Source organism: Episyrphus balteatus, chromosome 3 (genome assembly GCF_945859705.1).
Source record: "Episyrphus balteatus chromosome 3, idEpiBalt1.1, whole genome shotgun sequence".
Lineage (NCBI taxonomy): Eukaryota > Metazoa > Arthropoda > Insecta > Diptera > Syrphidae > Episyrphus > Episyrphus balteatus.
The window spans coordinates 19,136,581-19,154,832 of NC_079136.1; the positions used below are offsets into that span (position 1 = coordinate 19,136,581).

The 18,252-nt window shown below is 30.0% G+C and overlaps 1 protein-coding gene across 2 annotated transcripts in view; it reads right to left on the reverse strand.

Moving 5' to 3' along the window:
- The window catches only part of LOC129914815 (uncharacterized), a 61,611-nt gene that overhangs the window by 7,530 nt on the left and 35,829 nt on the right, over window positions 1-18,252 (reverse strand). For both annotated transcript variants that reach the window (XM_055994222.1, XM_055994223.1), the window contains exon 3: window positions 3,417-3,821. In XM_055994222.1, the coding sequence (XP_055850197.1) occupies window positions 3,417-3,811 (395 nt within the window). In that variant the 5' untranslated portion in view covers window positions 3,812-3,821. The remainder of the gene's footprint in view (window positions 1-3,416; window positions 3,822-18,252) is intronic.

Genomic DNA, 18,252 nt, shown 5'->3' on the forward strand with positions numbered 1-18,252 from the left:
CATTGACTTAAAATTAACTTATTTCTAAGATACATTGGTTGATATAAAATTTTGTTGGCACAGAAGGGGCCTAACCTTATACAATGACTAAGTTATAAAATATAAATAAATATTATACATGGAATCAAAAAACGAAGTTTCCCATCTAATTTCTTGTATGAAAACTAATTTTTAGAAAATAAAAAATTGGTATTCCATTAATTAACGGATTAATTAATTAACATTTAAAACCGAAATTTCAAAATATTTCACTGAAAAGTTTTCGAAAAATTGATTTTTCAAAAAAAAAAAATTGAAATATTTTTTAAAAATCTAAAAATTTGTTTTTTTTTTAATTTTTTTAAATTTTAATATTGCCATTACTTAATCGCTTTTTATAAAAAACGCTTAGAAAAAAAAAATAGTAAATTTGAAGAATACTTCAAAGTCACAAATAACTATTTTTAACTATTTAGAATAGCTACATTGATTTTTTTAATTTTTTTTTCTCTCAATGTAGACTTTTTATTAAATCACATTTTTTAAACATCGTTGAAAGTATCTAATAGGTACAAATACTAAAATCAATTAAAAATTGAAGACGCCGACCGACGTTAGCATGTTTGAAATTATCTAAAGTTCAAAACAGATTTTTTGCCTCTAAGGGCCAATTTATTGAGCCTCCATTAAATTTTGAAATTTATCGCTTTAGTTAACGGCCTCGTTAAACTATTGTCGCCTTTAAGTATACATCATTAAAAATTCATTTAATTCACTCTTCTTTAGTTAAAGTCCTTACTTTTAATGGAAACTTTAAATTTAAAACTCTGTTAAAAATATCCTAGAGATTTTTTATTTTGTTTGAAAAATAATCTGTCAAAAGCTACAATTTTGTCAAATCAAATAGATTTGAATTGGAAGAAAAACCAAAAAACTATGACCCGTAAGTATTATGCAGCTGAAAACGCCAGAAAATGCAAGAGATTTACGATATAATAGTGGTAACCAAAGAATGCTAAAACCTACAATTGAAACCATGAGAAGAAGAAGGAGTTAAGTGAAATTTTTAATTTTTTCCATCGGTGTCAAATAACAACTTAAATTTAAGTGTTATCGGCATTCATCTCGTGTCATTGGTTTAGAAGTAAGCTTTATATCTCTTCTTCTCATGGCTTTAATTGCAATGTTATGTATGTTATGTATGTATTATGCAGCATCTCAAAAATGATTAGTTTTAAAGTGGAGAATATAATCTAGTAGATCTAGTATTATCTGTGCGAAGTAGACAAGAAATGCATTAATTTCTTTGAATTTTGTTCTTTTTTATGGTACAAATGCATGTGTGTATACCTACAAAAAATTCTAGTCTGGACTTTTTTCATAATTGTGATGTTTTTTTAATAATTCTTTAGCTCATTTGACATTTTTCAAATAAAATAATAATTCAAATAAAAAAAATAAACGAAATGACATTTGACACTAATGGAGAGTGAATAAATAGAAATTCTGTTTAAAACCTCCATTTGCTCTAAAAATCCCTCTTAAAGGTCGAATTTGGTGTTTTAACTAAAACGACTTTTAAATTTAATGCTCAATTAGTTAATGATGCCAAACTTCAAAAAAATCCTTAAAGAGACTGAATTAAACGAAATTGGTTTTTAATTTTAAAATTCCTTTTTTTAATGGCGATTTAAGTTTAATGGAGAGTCAATAAATTGGGCCTAAATCCAGATTTTGTGAATATATTGGAAAAATATATTATTAAAAATTGGCCTTTGTGACACAGAGTCAAGTTTTGGAAAATATTTTTTTACGGCACTACAACCATTTAAAACTTGCTTTTTTTATATGAAGTTTTATACCAATATTAGTTAGGTATATAAAATCGAAAAATATAAAATCTAATTGCAATTCCCTTGTTTACTTGGTATCAAATTCGGAAATGATTGCGCTTTTTATCCAGAACTAACATTTTTGACAATCGCTAACAATTTATTGTTTAGAGATGGATGCACGAATGGCGAAAGCACTATCGTTTTTTTGTTTTGGATGAATACTTCCAAATTTTGACACTAACACACTTTGATTTTAGGAATATTTCTTAACCATTTTAAATCTTTTCGCATTTACATTTGTTGGTATTTTATTCACATACACGCATCAGAAAGAGTTGAAGTTCACTTTGATAAAATTTGCACTGGTAAGCGAACTAAGGAGCCGGTTATACCGATCCAGGATCAGGAAAAATTTTCAAATATATATTATATATGTATATTTAAAATGTTTTCATTCGATTCGAAAGAAAAATGCTAAATAATCAACTGATTTTTAATGACTCAGAGAGTTTTTATTGCGAGGAAAATGTACAATTGAACCACTATTTTTACCGACTTCCAAAAAGGAGGAGGTATTCAATTCGTCTGTATTTTTTTTTTTTTTTTTAATGTTTGGACTGACTGAACCAATTTTGATAATTCTTGTATTGGAAAGCTGGTGGCTGCAGTGTGGTCCCATTTCAATTTCGTTCACTTTTAGCCATAGGAACTATTTTAAAAACCATAAAACCCAGTTTTGATCCATGGAAGTCGGTTATGTTTTTTTGCTAAAAATGATTATTTGCTAAAAATTGTATTCCTGTATTATTTGTTTTCTTGATGCAATTTGATTTTTATTTTCTTCCTGTTCCACAAACTCAAGGATTCTCTAGGGGCTAAGAAAATGCTAAATAATATGCAAATTTAATCATGAAAAATAACGTAGAAAAAAAAAGGCACCTTAAAGATGATACGCACATTAAATTTCACCACCTTAAAGTAAGAGGATATCCGACAAAAAATTAAATGTTTTAAATTAAAGTCACACTTTAGCTTTGGTTGCAGTTTATCATACTCATTTCCAGCAGTGAGATAGCAATGGTAAGGCACTCGTCTTTTTTTCTTCGAGTGGGTTTTGAAGACCGATTAAAAAAAATCAACTCTCAACGACCTACAGTTTAAAAAATATAAGCAAATCAGCAGATCAATTATTATAAATTTTTTGGACTTGGTTCTGAGGATAATTCAGTTTCTTAGGTAAACTGAAGAACATTCTCCTTGTTTAGTGTATAACTTTTTTTGAAGGTGAGTCAGCAAGTTCCAGGTCTTGCCTGGACAAATCATCCACCCATTTTTTTAATCTTGTATGGGGTAAATAATCTAACTTAAAATAACAATAACTTACAGTTTCTCACTAAGACTAGTTTGCTCTTTTGCGTAAGTGCTATAAAACTGATTGAATGTTTTCTGGCCTTCAAAGGTACAAATATTTGAAATAATACTTTTTGAAAAGTTGCTCAGCTCATATTTTTCAAAATATCATCTTAAGGTTCAATATATGACTCCAACCGCTTACCACAAATAAATATTTCATTTAAACTCATACCCCAAATTCTTACTTACCCTGTAATAATTTCAAATCCAATCATATCCGGATCACATTCCTCCTCAATCATACCCACTGGACTAATAGTTGGTTTTTCACTCTTTGACTCTGACACATCTCCATTCATAGCAGCTGCCAATGGCTTTGGTAATTCACCCTCAATAGCTGCTCCACTTGGTGCAACCACAGACATCGATTGATATGATTCTTCAGCAATATTATCTGTTACTGGAATTGGAGCTGCTGTAGATGATGATGTGGAGACAATTAATGGAGCTGGCGAAGGTGTTACATTAGTTCGGGGAAATGTTTTCGCCGGCTTAACAGGTCTACGCATTTTTTTCGCTGCTGTCGCTGAACTAACAATCAATATTAGCATCATAAATACAAGTTGTTTATGTTGGAACATCATTTTGAAGTCTCTATAAGAAAAGAATGAAAAAAAAAACATCATTAGTTAGGTCTATGTGACATATGTAACTCAATTAATAAGATTGCATAATTAATTAATCATGAGTATGAGGCAATCAGAGCAAAAAAAAAGCTAGACGATCTCATTCTCATCATCAAACATCATCATCATACTTGTCTGAGATTGATGTCTGTCATGTCTTAGACAAACCCAGTCGTCTCTCATTTTACAGTGGGGTAAGGTTACTCATGTGTTGGAACAAATTTAAACAAAAATAGATGATTTTTTAGACTCCATGCGTGACTCGAAAAAAGCTTATTAAAACGTCTTAATTTTCCTAAATTTCGTAATCAACTTTTTCATACACCCCACCCCACTGTACTCCACCAAACCACAGAGTAACAATTAAATTACATCGCGGAAAAATTCCTAATCACCAGATGATGGATGGGAACTGGTGATGGTTGGTTCTAGTGAATATGTTAAGCGCAAAAGAAGAAAGAGCTTCTTCTCTAATTAAATATGATTCTTAATCATGTCTACTCGCAGCCAGCGCCATCGTACCGGCAACGTGCCAGGTGCTGCTACTTTTTTTTGACACATCTTTCACATGATTTTTTTTTAATTTAAATTATGCATAAAACTGCAATTAATTAACAAAAGAACTTGAAAAACTTTAAAAGAAAAGAAGAAAAAGAATAGAACTCTACACGAATGGTAATTTTCTAGCCCATAAAACAAATGGCTTATGATGGATTGCTCTCTCGTCATCTTCAAAAAAAAAAAAAAAAAAAAAAAAACATCTTCATCTTCCAACAACTTTTTGCTCGGACTAAGTGAAATTTTTCCGGTAAAGACTTCCGAGTGAGATGATGAGAGATTGACCATGAAATGGAACTCGGTCAAACTGAACTGAATTTGATGTATGGATTTGGGACGAAGAAGAAAATTTAGGCCGCAAATGGTAAAGGTACTAAATAAAGTGCTAAAAAAATAAAACTATTTAGTAAACCATGGAAGACGGTCTTAAATTGAGCTTGAGATGAGTTTTTGGGCCAGCAGTGGCTGATTTGGTGGTGCGAAAAAAAAATTTAGAGAAAATTACTAAATTTCGTGCGTGAAGTTAGCCTCAAAGTCCGACAGCTTAATTGAGGTCCGTATCCTCATTCTCAAAGTCTACATATTTTAGACATCAACTTTATTCTGGGCAAAAAAGATCAAAAATACCAGATTGATAGTTCAGTTTGAGACATGTTCATCAAGCTTAAGGAATTCTAGACAAAGTGTCTTGTTTTTTTTATAGCGCCATTGAACTTCAACTTCAATATAGTATATGAGTTGTTGGGGTATTTTGTAATTCAAGTTCCTGATGTGAGACAACATACATAAAAAAAAAAAAACATACAGACAGAAAAATCGAAACACATCTTTTCAATTATGTGAAAAATGTTGATGTTTTGTAACTTGTGACCAATTCAAGAGAGAAGAAGAAATGAAGCTCTATAATTATGGGCACAGCATCAAAACAAACAGACGACAATCATTACTCTATGATATGGAGGATGGCATAAGAGAGTTGAGTGTGACGGAAAGTTTGTTTTTAGCAACAACTAGATACTCTCGTAATAAAAGCATTTCTAGCTAATTACACCAGACTGAAAAATCATTGCAAAAGAAGATACCGTTTGGCTACAAGTCTATCAAGACATTTCAAGAGTGTCACTGGATAGAGTAGGTATAGGTTTTATAGATAGAAAATAATGTTTGAATTCCAGAGCGAAACGAGATTTAAGGAATTTTGTTTGCAAGTTGCTGTGAGTGGACAAAAGAAATGTTGAAGATTAGGTTAAAAAAAAAAAAAAACTGGAATAAGGAGTAGGTACCTAAGAAAAGAAATATTTTACGCTTTAAAATTCCAATACAAAAAATAAAATATTGGAAAAATATTAGTTAAGTGTTGTGATTATGATGTTTTTTTTAAGAAGTCAATGAAGGCTTGTCAGGTCGAAAAAAATTGTTATTTGGGACAATCGTTATTTTTTCATTTCAATCAATAGTAGAAGTGGAAAATTGAACAAAAGAGTGTTTTTTATTTCAAGATTAAAAGAAAACGTTCCATAGCTTATGAAAAATTGATTAAAAGATGTGAAACTATTTTAAACGAAAGAGCTGATATCCAAACTTTTTTTTTTCTAATTCAAATAATATTGCTTATTGACATGAGAATAATACCTACAAAATTCTATCATACTTCTATATTTCTTTCTATTTTTTAAAGAAAAGCGAAAGTATATAAAGATATATGAAACAAAAGATCTGAGGTTCGAACTTTTCTTTTCATTTTGTTGTTCATATTACTCAATCAAAATAGATTTAAAATCTATTTTTGAAAAAAAAAACAAAGCACAATTAGAATAAGATCATTCATATTTTTAACCAAAATAGAAACAAAAAAAATTGTTAAATGAAAGAGCTGAGGTACAAACTTTTTTTCTTGTTTTTGTTTTGTTATAATCGTGCATTTAAATATCCAAGTTTAAGTAAAACTAGAAAATATATTCTTTTGACAAAAAGTTAAGAATTTGGAAATATTTGAAACAAAAGGCTAGATATCTAAACTTTTCTTTACATTTACAATAGATTTTTGCCAATAAACGTAATGTTAAAATATTATTTATAGTACCTAAATGAAACCCAAAATAGTATGAGTTTATTCATTCTTGTAAATTCGGTTCAAAATAAGAATAATCACATACTATTTAAAGAAGGAGCTGAGGTAAAAACTTTTTTTAGTTCAGTTTTTTCTTTGCAATAAAATTGATTCATACACAGAGAAAAATATGACCCGCTAAAAACTAACAGATTGCCATATTGTTTTACCGTCCATACATTTCATAAGGAAATCTTATTAAAATCAACGATTAATAAGGTTTTTTTAAGGAGATTTCTTATTATTTTTATAGAGAAAATCTTATTAAAATTTGACTGAAAAGTTGATTTTTTTTTGCAACTTAGCATTAGAACAAAAATCGCGATCAATATTTTCATGGCAGGTTGGTTCAGGTGGTAAGGTGGGCGACTAATGATTTGAAGTCTCCAGTTCGATTCCCAGCCTGGTCATCGTTTTTTTTTATTTTTTTGCAGATTTTAAAACAATAAGGAAAACCCGATTGTTTTAATAAGGTTTCCTTCTTGGATGAAAACCATAGAGAAATCTTATTGTTTTTGTTCTATTTTATGTGGTCTATTATTCTCTGTGTAGTCGATTTAAATCAATTACCATTAAGTTTGTTTAATATTTTCTAAAACACTTTGTATAATCAGAGTTTATACTTTTACTACACCGAACAAAATTTTAATAATAACAGCTATCAAATTAACATTTTTCAGTGACAAAAGTCGTCCAACAATAAAAATATCAATTTTGATATTTTATCATATCATTTTGACATTTTTTAATTTCAGGTGGGATAGGGATAGTGAAATTTTACTTTATCATTTTAAAAATTTTTTTAGGTTTAAGTGGATAGTGAAAATTTCACTTCGAAAAAACACAAAGCGCCTTTAAATTAGTGTACATTAAGAATTTTTTATTTAATATTTTTCAATAATTTGGAATGAGAAATTGAGATGAAAAAATGATAGTAAAATATCAAAAAAAAATTTCCAAAATGTGACATTTAAATATCATCCTGATAATAAAAATGTTGTTTTAACATTTTAAATATCATAAAACACAATTTATAGAGCATTTTTGGCTGATATTTAAAAAATGTTAAATTGATATTGGTTTTTTTTCGGTGTATAGTTAGAAGTTACTCTGAGTATTTTGTCCAGAAGAAATCGTCAAAATCTACTTTTCAAAGTCCATTCTTAATAGTTTGAGAATTTTAATTTCAGAAAACCATCTTCTTGAGAGGATTCTAAAATCCCACAAGCTTGTCAATCTTTTTTAGGTAGGAATTTAAGGTTAGCAATATAATAATTAAATATGAAAACACAGCAAAACAAGCATTAAAGCTCCATTGTGTTGATATAATTAAGCTATTTGCTACTGAAAGCATTGACGTATTTAATTGTAGCTCAGGGAAATTAGTCAAAATATGGGCATGAAATCGCATTTTTCGCGGGACAAAATTTTTTTCATGGAATGTGTTCGGGTGGTTGTCCTTATCATAAAAGTCAATTTGTTGGGATAATTGGAGGTTGGGAACAGCCGCCATCTTGGAAAAGAGATTGGTATCGTTTTTATTGAATAGCTCCATTGTTATTCATTTTAACAAAAACTGACAAAGGTAAGACTTATTAACAATAAAATTATCTAAAAAACCATATACAAAACAATTCCGTGAGTTGATTAAATAAAATTTTATAGTTGGTCAAAGTGCGTGTTTGTATCGCAAGGTTGGGGCAAAATGACATTTGTTCATATATCTGACGAACTTTTGATTTGTTTGGATAATTCTTCAAGAATGAATTGTAGTACTTATAATTACCTATAAAATGAGCCCACAATCGTTATTGTCACCATCGTATTGTAGAAGTAATCTAACTCCGAAACTCTCCATGTACTAGTCAAAAGTAAGAAAAAAGCTGTTTTTTTGCTAGTAGGCCGAGAAAATTTTGGGAGTAGAGGTATAACCAAAATATAAGTACGCAGTTTTGCAGCCATACGCGTGTTAATGTCGATTTCGAAGGTCTGACAACTCTAATTTTGTGCTTTATACGGTTTTTGGGGGGTTAAATAACGTAAGTTTTCCAGTTAATGTGAATATGCTAAATTTATATTATTTGAAATTATAAATATACAAGCTGATGCTCTATTATTTTTCCTAAATCTGGACACCTCAATCTCGGCTATGGGGTTAATAGAACTCACGATATAAGCTTTTTTAACTAACCATATCAGGCTTTTCAATTCAAATAAACAAACAAAAATCTAAACAAAAAAGCTTCTAAAACATAATCGTATAAACGGCTTATATATAGTTCTATTGGTCACATCCTCAAGATTGGGGTGTTCAGATTTAGGAAAAATAATAGAGCATCAGCTTGTATATTTATAATTTCAAATAGTATAAATTTAGCCCATTCACATTAACTGGAAAACTTACGTTATTTAACCCCCCAAAAACCGTATAAAGCACAAAATTAGAGTTGTTGGACCTTCGAAATCGACATTAACACGCGTATGGCTGCAAAACTGCGTACTTATATTTTGGTTATACCTCTACTCCCAAAATTTTCTCGGCCTACTAGCAAAAAAACAGCTTTTTTCTTACTTTTGACTAGTACATGGAGAGTTTCGGAGTTAGATTACTTCTACAATACGATGGTGACAATAACGATTGTGGGCTCATTTTATAGGTAATTATAAGTACTACAATTCATTCTTGAAGAATTATCCAAACAAATCAAAAGTTCGTCAGATATATGAACAAATGTCATTTTGCCCCAACCTTGCGATACAAACACGCACTTTGACCAACTATAAAATTTTATTTAATCAACTCACGGAATTGTTTTGTATATGGTTTTTTAGATAATTTTATTGTTAATAAGTCTTACCTTTGTCAGTTTTTGTTAAAATGAATAACAATGGAGCTATTCAATAAAAACGATACCAATCTCTTTTCCAAGATGGCGGCTGTTCCCAACCTCCAATTATCCCAACAAATTGACTTTTATGATAAGGACAACCACCCGAACACATTCCATGAAAAAAATTTTGTCCCGCGAAAAATGCGATTTAAATTACTAATTTCCCTGGGCTATTGATAGTTTGTAAAAAATAATTAAACACTTTTAATTTCTAATTGATTGATTAATGTGTATTGGTTTAAAGACTTTAGAAAATTTTGCACACTTTTTTGCTACTTTTTTATATCAAAAGCCATCAATTTTATATCGATTTAATAAAAAAAAAAAACTCTTTAAGCACATTACGATCTTATAATGTCTTATACTTTCACACACTATCGTTTTTTGTTGACTCACCCTAATAAATCTGCGTTAAGACAATATTTTCAATCTCACAACCAATCAATAAAGCCTCTCCTTGGTAAGATGTAAGTAACGCATTTGTCGCATTATTTCATTTGAAACAATCTTTTATTTTAACTATCTTTATTGATGGCAAAAAAGAAGGTGAAGCAAAAAAAAAAGAAAAACAAATGGCATTACTTTATTTTCATGATCCCGAACTATTTATTTGTTTAAAAAAAAAAGTTCATCAAAGAATTATTTTTATGAAATGTATTTATGAAATTTGGCAAAATAGTAGGTAATGAAAAAGATCAAAGAAATTCCAAACATCATCTTCACAAGAGACAACAAAATGTATACACCACCATAAGACAAACTCATATTTTCTAATAATTGGTACCTTCATGAAATTGCAAAAAAGTGCCAAAGACTTCAAAATTGTGAGATAAAAATATCAAAGCTTAATACCCGCCTTGTAATTAGACAACATAAAAAAATTCACCAATGGTATCATTGACTCTTTTTATGATCATGTTCTGGGATTTCTTGCTGCATGTTAGAGTCTAACCGTAAATATCCCTTAACATCATTCTGCATCATTATCATCGTCTATACTACTCTACAATTAAATGCCCCTATCTGTCGTTTCTCATCATCATCATCATGATCTTCTTCATCATTATCGACAAGTCAATGACCATTCATGATGTCTTTAAATGGAAACAACCTGTTGCTTTTCCAGCTTCATCTTCCAGCTTTACAGATTGTTCTCAACGATGACATAATTATGTTACATAAAAATTCCCAATTTAATTAGTTGAGCTTCTGTAAGAGAGGCATTCAAACTTAAACAAAAAAAAAAAAAAAAACAAAAAGAACTCAACAGAAAATTACCAAACAAAGGAAACCGAAGAACAAGAAGCAATTTCGTATAGCCACGCTTCGTTATATAATTCCCAACAATCCAAAGTGCAGATATAGACTTGATGACTCTGAGATGAGCCAGACTCGTCCAAGCAATTCAATTGGAATTTTCGCGCAAAAGGAAGTCCAGGAAACTCAACAGCATTCTATGAGCATGCTGAATTGAGCTCTGGATGATTTGATCAGCAGGAGATTCAAACAGAAAATTATTCAACTTCGATGTGAAACCTATTTCAAGGCTTCGTTCTTAAATTCAATTTATTACGTGATGAATGATATCCTTATCCTTATTAGATTGCTATGATTTCATTGCGGTTGAGTGTGATTTCTCGAATGCAAATGAAGAGAAAAGTGTGTCAGCTGGCGGTGTTCTTTTTCCTATATTTGATAACTGCAACTTTTTCTTATTAAACTTAGAATTAAAGGTCTAAAAAGGTCTGGGAAAATAAAAAAATAGTTTTACTTAAACGAAAAGCTTCTATTTTAGTGATATTCCAATACCAGAAGTTAAAAAAGAACCCTTCTTTTATTCAATACCGCTACCATTTGACCCATTTAAATATCTATAGACAAATTTGATTGCATTTTTTATTTTCAAAAACCGCAAAACTTGATTTTTATATAACAGCAAATTAAAATCAATTTGCAATCCGATTAGAACCGCTATTTTTTTTTGTTTTCTTCTATATTCCTGGTTTGTGGCATTGTAAAATACTACGTGCCACAATAAATGATGCAATGCTACCCTGCAAATGCACTCTACAATTATTTAGAATTTTTCTCTATTTTATTTTAACACAAATAATATAACTACACAACTCTGCCACCTTGGAGAGAGAACGTGAATCTAAATTGCAAACATTGCTTCATATTCTTTGGAGTAACCTGCAGCTATATAGAGATTAGTTGGGTATATGTATGTTGATAGCTGTAAATAGTGTCTTCTTTATTTCACCACATTCGGTCCAGTATAGTGGACGATCGGCATACTGCAACGACAAAGACGCGTCGTTGGTTTCTGGACTGGAGTTGCTGGTAGTTGGTATGTTTCTTTCTTCTTTCGACAAAGATAGATAATAGCTTCTAGGAGACTTTTTAATTCCCGTTCAATTATTCAAACTTTTAACCAAAAAAACAACCGCTACGAAAAAACTTTGTTCATGATAACAGGAGTATTTTCTATGTTCAGAGAAAAGAGAAGAAAAAGGAATTTTCTTCTTATCGTCCAATAGAGTTAATTAGAAAATTTTAATTGGTTACCTATAATAGTACGACAGTTATCTTCAGGAAGGGATCTTAACGCCTTTTTTAGAGAAGCCAATTTTCGTAAAGGACACTATGACCTTTAATGGCATTTTGCATAGAGAATTTTCCATTTTGATAAATTGAAATGGCTAAATGTGTGTAAATTGTAAGGTTTTACAAAAAAATTCAAATACATATCTACATAAATTATAAATGAACATAATTCGAAAAAAAAGGTTCGAAGATCAAGTCTTTTGTTTCAGATTTTTGAAAATACAAACAAATTCCTGTTAATATTATTAGAAATATAAAAAAAAACAAAGTTTGAACATCAGCTCTTTCGTTTAATTTTGTCATACATGTTTTTACTATAAAATTGGGTAAAATTTAACTGCATAGCTCATTTTTTTAAATAAATCAAAGTTTAATTTGCCACACAGAATTGGGCGTTTATATTTTAGGCTAAATATAAATTGGCGCTAATTGGGTCATCAAGCTAGGCAGCTTATGACCGCCATCTCTACCTATAAATACAAAAGTGTGAGATATTGAGTATCGCTAAGAAATGGCAAACTGTGGGTGAATTTGAAGCTTCTAAGAAAAAATTTCAAAAGCGTAAATTAAAAATTAACATAATTCGAAAAATTCGAACACATACCCCATTTTCTATTATTTTATTAAACGGAATAATAAATACATATGTAACTTGTTGAACAAAAAAATGAAAAAAAAAAAGTTCGAAGCTCAAGTCTTTTGTTTAAGATTTTTCTTTAGTTTTTCTTTAAAAAATGAAAACAAATCAGAATAACATTTTCAAGGCAATATGTACAGAAATATAAAAAAAAATAAAGTTTGAACATCAGCTCTTTTGTTTAAAATTGTCATTCATGTTTTTTACTATAAAATTGGGTAAAATGTAACTGCATAGCTCATTTTTTTAATAAAACAATTTAAATTTGCGTCACAGATTTGGGCGTATGTATTTTAGGCAGCATAAAAATAAGTGGGGTATTAAGTATCGCTAAGATTTTCTTTCTTCAAAATTACTACAAAATACTTTTTTGAATAATTTTTCAGTAATGTCCGGTCAAATGAGTTCATAGTCCAAATATTAAGCATTCTCGAGAATTGTTTGGTACCTACGTGCAATAAATTTGCAAAAACTGCAAAAATTCATACAAGATTTTGTAGAAATTAGTCAAATTATGTTCAAGGCAAACCAATAGCAGTGATCCATCTAATCCATTTTATTGTTAGTAAACTATAAGAGAAGATTGTTGTACAAAAAACAGGTAGGTAACAATAAAATCATAAGGTTTATTAAAACATTTGAGACCTCCCAAGTGGAATCCCCTTTCTTATTGCAATTAAATCTATCTCATAATGTAGTTATAATTGTTTTCAAAGAAAAAAAAAAACCGTTTTATAGCCAACAAATTGTTTAATGTATTCATTTTGCTTAAACAACCAACACCCAACTTCTAACGGTCCATATATACATTCCTCCGGTTACCAAGCATAACCACTTTAAACTTATCCATATAACTAAAACATTCATGTAAGATTCTTCACGAAAATCCATAACTTTTAAAAAAACATGCTTCGAATAATTGAAAAATATGATGAAAAATAAAAACAAAACAACAACAACAACAAACCACAGCCACTTCAAACAAATCCAAGTAGCATTACCGACAATATTTACCACGGAAATTAGCTCAAACACAGAGGGCCACAAGACAAAAAAAAACACAGCAATAGAAATTCTACATATAAAGAAAGGCTCTGATCAATTTCGTCGTCGTCATCGTCTTTTAAACTTCTTTGCCAAAGAGTAGAGTGTAACGAAAGAACATTTTGCAAAACCGACACAACTTCCCTGTTGTTGGTAATGTCCTCGTAAAATAAAATCTAACAAGAGTTTCGTGCACTTATAGAGCTCAAGCGGTAAGCTGGCTGATGATGATGATGATGGCAGGCGGGCGGTTACAGGATCTGTGGTATAAAATAATCCTCCTAACACCACTCAAACTCACTTTTTCATATACACAAGAAAAAGAGTAGTGGGCTGTGTGATTGGAAGGTGCACAACACATAAAGACGCTGAAATCTCTTATGGTGATGGTATAAGGCTTTTGAGCACTTAATCGTTCTGTTGTTAGACTTAATTTTTGGTTTTGTTTTTTTTTTTTTTTGTGGAGGATATGTGTTTTCCCTCATTTGGAGGAAATCGAATAGAAGAATTCCTTCTATGGTTAAAGGCTTTTTTTCAAACTTTTTTTTTGTAGTTAACAAAAAAGATCAAAGATATCGATCGATAATGTGAACTCATAAAACCTAACATGGATATTAATAACATAACATCTGGTTCAGGGCATCTACCAAGACAAAATTGTTCGACAAATAGGACTTCTATTAAAGCAAAAAATGTATTCTATAAAATTTATTAATTTAAAATTAAAAAAAAACTTAGACAAGAAGAAAAAACAAATTGTTTTAGTGACCCATATTTAGAGCATCTTATATAGTTGATGAGAAAAAGGTAAGACAGTAGGTAAGGTTTTTTGTTGGATAAAAGAAGATGTGTTGGTACTTAGGTCGTTGTCCCAATTTTTGTTTAACCACGATTTTGTGTATTTACTTTGTCGTTGTTTACTTTTTTTTTTTTGTTGTTGTGTTGGATTTCTGTTCTTCTTGTTACGACAACCTATTAAGGAAATTAGTTGGTAATTATTGTTAAGATGAGGAAGCTCTTCTTTGGACAACAGAGAAGATTCTCGTTGGGATCTTTTTTAAAGTCGTGTGAACTATTGGAAATGTTCAGTATCGTGTGTGGGAAAATAAAATAAAACCTATTTTAGAGAGACAAATATTATAAAAACCATGTTTGGAAGTTTCTTGTTTTTTTTTTTTTTTTCTTAATTAAGACAAGATTTGGTATCAAGGAGAAAAAAATCACAATCATCAAAATATGGCACACTGAAAAGAGTATTCTTTTTTTATATTCCTTGTCATTTTTTGTTGTAATGATTAAAAGAATGGTGGTTATATGTAAGGATGAGGATGATGACGATGATGATGAAGAATGCTGAGTAGGAAGATCTAATTAGTTTTTGTAATTGGATTCGGTGCAGAATATTTATGCTTCTAAATCTAAGCCATCTTAACACACATTGTCGATCAATAGGTAGTTAAAAAAAATTTTATGTTCCATTGTCCGAACATGGTTTAACTTAACCAAAATTTGAGGACGGGAAGATCGTTTTCAACCATCGTAGCAGTATAGATGACTTAAAAAACCGCCTTCCCATTTTCAAGCAGTATCAATAGCTTGGAAGAAGTCTTCAGCTGTAGTCGACTTATTGAAGAGGTCGGAAGTATTTAGTTCAGTTGGTCATTGTTGGAAACCCTATTCCACAATTGATCGACTATGGAGTTTTAAGTTCGGAATTTATACTATTTTGTATGCAAAAAGGGTAGTCAAATTGCAAAACAATAGATTTCTAAAAGTTTTTAGCTATTTTTGGCAACTTCTATTAATTTCTGGCTATATTCTTGATTCTAACGATTTCTGAGATTTTTGATGTGATTTCTGGTAATTTTTGACTTTTGACAAATTCCTGTTCTTTCTCATAATTTTTGGATATAGTGGAGTCAAATTAGCTTTATGCCTCGGAATCCATTGAAAGTCGATGCATCTGTAAAGTGAGTATAGGGCTGCATTACTAAAAGGTCAAATAAGAAAGTTAAAAAAAAAAATTTCACCGCTCTCGATTACAATAGTTTTTATGGACCGTTTACTGTCATTCCGTATGCAAGCGTCAATCGGAATTGCTGTCTCATTATAGATTTTGCTCAAACTTTGTAGGGATGTTCTCTAGGACTATAAGGAAGCAAATCCATGATGATTTAATTTTAAGTTGCGGGGTTTCCCCGCTACCCGCACTCGAACTTTTTCAAAAGGTAATTTTTATGTTATTATAGCTTTACGTCTAGTAAAGATAGGTATCTTTTTGTTTGAAACGCCATTTTAAAGCTTAAGAATAGTAATTTTTGAATATATATTAAAAAATTACGTAATAATTATCCCTGAATTAAAAAAATTTTTGGAAAAATGGTAATTTTGCTGATTTTTCATGGTTTTTGACTGGCTCCAGAACCTTGGGTATTATATGTAGGAAGCTTATACTTACCATATATTAAATATAGATATTCTTCAACAAAATAAATCTAAAGTGAACTCGACAGCTGTGAATTTTTTTTTAACTTTCTTATTTGACCCTTTTATAATGCAGCCCTTTATTCGTTTTTCAGATGCATCGACTTTCCCTGGATTCCGAGATTTTACAAATTTTATGTTTAATTTGACTCGACTATATTAATAAATTAATTGAAATATCTACTGATTTTTGGTGATCTTTGCTGATTTTTTGAGATCTCTAACAATTTCAGTAAATTTTGTTTCAGTAAGTTTTGTAAAAATTTCTGACGATTTTCTTTTTTTTTTTCATTTTTTTTTTTTGTTGATTACTAACAATTTTTGCAACTTTTTAACAATTTTTAAAAATTTATAACCGATTTATGGCGATTTCTTAAAATTTTTGGTGATTTTATGGCGTTTTTTGTCTAATGCACTGTTAATTCTTTATTTATCTTTTGGCAATATCTCTAACAGTTTCTATCGATTTCTCGCAATTTTCTGGCTTTTGCAGTTATTAAAGCTTAAAAAAAACATGTATGAGAATTTTAAACAAAAGAGCTGATATCAAAACTTGTTATCTACATTCTCGTATTATTGCTTCTTTTATTTAAGATTATAGAGCTGAGCCACACTCTTAAATCTTTTTTTTTTTTTTTTGTTTATTAGGTAATATAAAACGTAAATATCTGAAACAAAAGACCTGAGGTTCGAACTATTCTTTCTATTATTCTCGTATTTTTAATACAATTTATGAACTATTACTACTAGAAAACAAAGCACAAATAGGAAGAAGAAAGAATTAAAATTTTAAACAAAAGACTTTAGTTGAAAAATTGTTTTTTTCTGATTCTTGAAAAATTGCCTGCCTGCATAAAATTCTTCAAAGTAAAGTCCCTTTGTCTGCTCCAAAAAACTCGGACATATCTACAACTTTGCCAACCGCTAAAAAATATATGTTGGCATCAAAACCTAGTAGCGTTTTCCACAATTTAGGATTGACAACGAGCTGTGACCTGTTCTCAACTGAGTTATTCTTGAAAAATAAATAAATTTCAAATTTCCAAGATTACTATTTTTACTATTTAGCTCGCAATAAGGAATTTTGCAAATATTTAAAGAAACCGTAACATTCATAGATACGTCCCATATTGTTGACTCAAACGCTTACCCAAGTAACAATAACTACTCTCTGCAATTAAGTGATTTGATTCCATATTTGGGTTTTTAAACGTATAGATTCCACTTTACTACATCTCACTCGTAGACTTTTGAACAGTATGACAAGTTTTTTATCACTGTTCATTATAAATTTTTCTATCAAAGAACACTCAATCCTCTTCAATGAGTAAAAAAATAATGTAATTAGGAAATAATAATTCTCCAAGTCCAAACACAATAAAAAGCTATTTAATAACAAATATCTTGTGAGAAATCTTAACTATGATCATTTGCTACTTTTCCACTTAATCAACTCCCATTACAACAATCTTAGAACTCCACCTGTGTATCAAATTAATATCAAATCATTAAAAAAAAAACATCAATACAAAAAAACAAAAACACTTTAATACAAAGTTGAGAGCATTAAAAGCAACTATGAATCGATCTAATGGCCTTTCTAACCGCGATCTAACTTGAAATCTTCTATACTAATAGTCCGCCACCACATTTTTAAAATCCATTGCAGGCTATTAAAAATTTTCCAATGGATATATATTTTCAATTAGCACACAAGAGACACAAGATTCTTATTACCGCAATACCAAAGTCACAAACATCACAAACAGAACAATTAATGCGTTATCCTAGTTTAATTTATGTTCTTTCTCTCCCAGAGGATTGTATCAATGTAAACAGAGTTTGCTCTAAGTTTCATATATATATATGCAATATATCATTCGCGTTTTACTTTCTATTGAATTCTTGTTAAATTAACTACAACTCTGCTGCTGTAGCACATTGATCGAAGAGTTGTGTTTGTATATAAAAAAAAAAATACATGAATATCGTGTATATGTATATACTTTAGGATCGCGGTTAGTGTAACGCACAACGCATGGATGCGGATGCAGTAAGGCCATTTGTT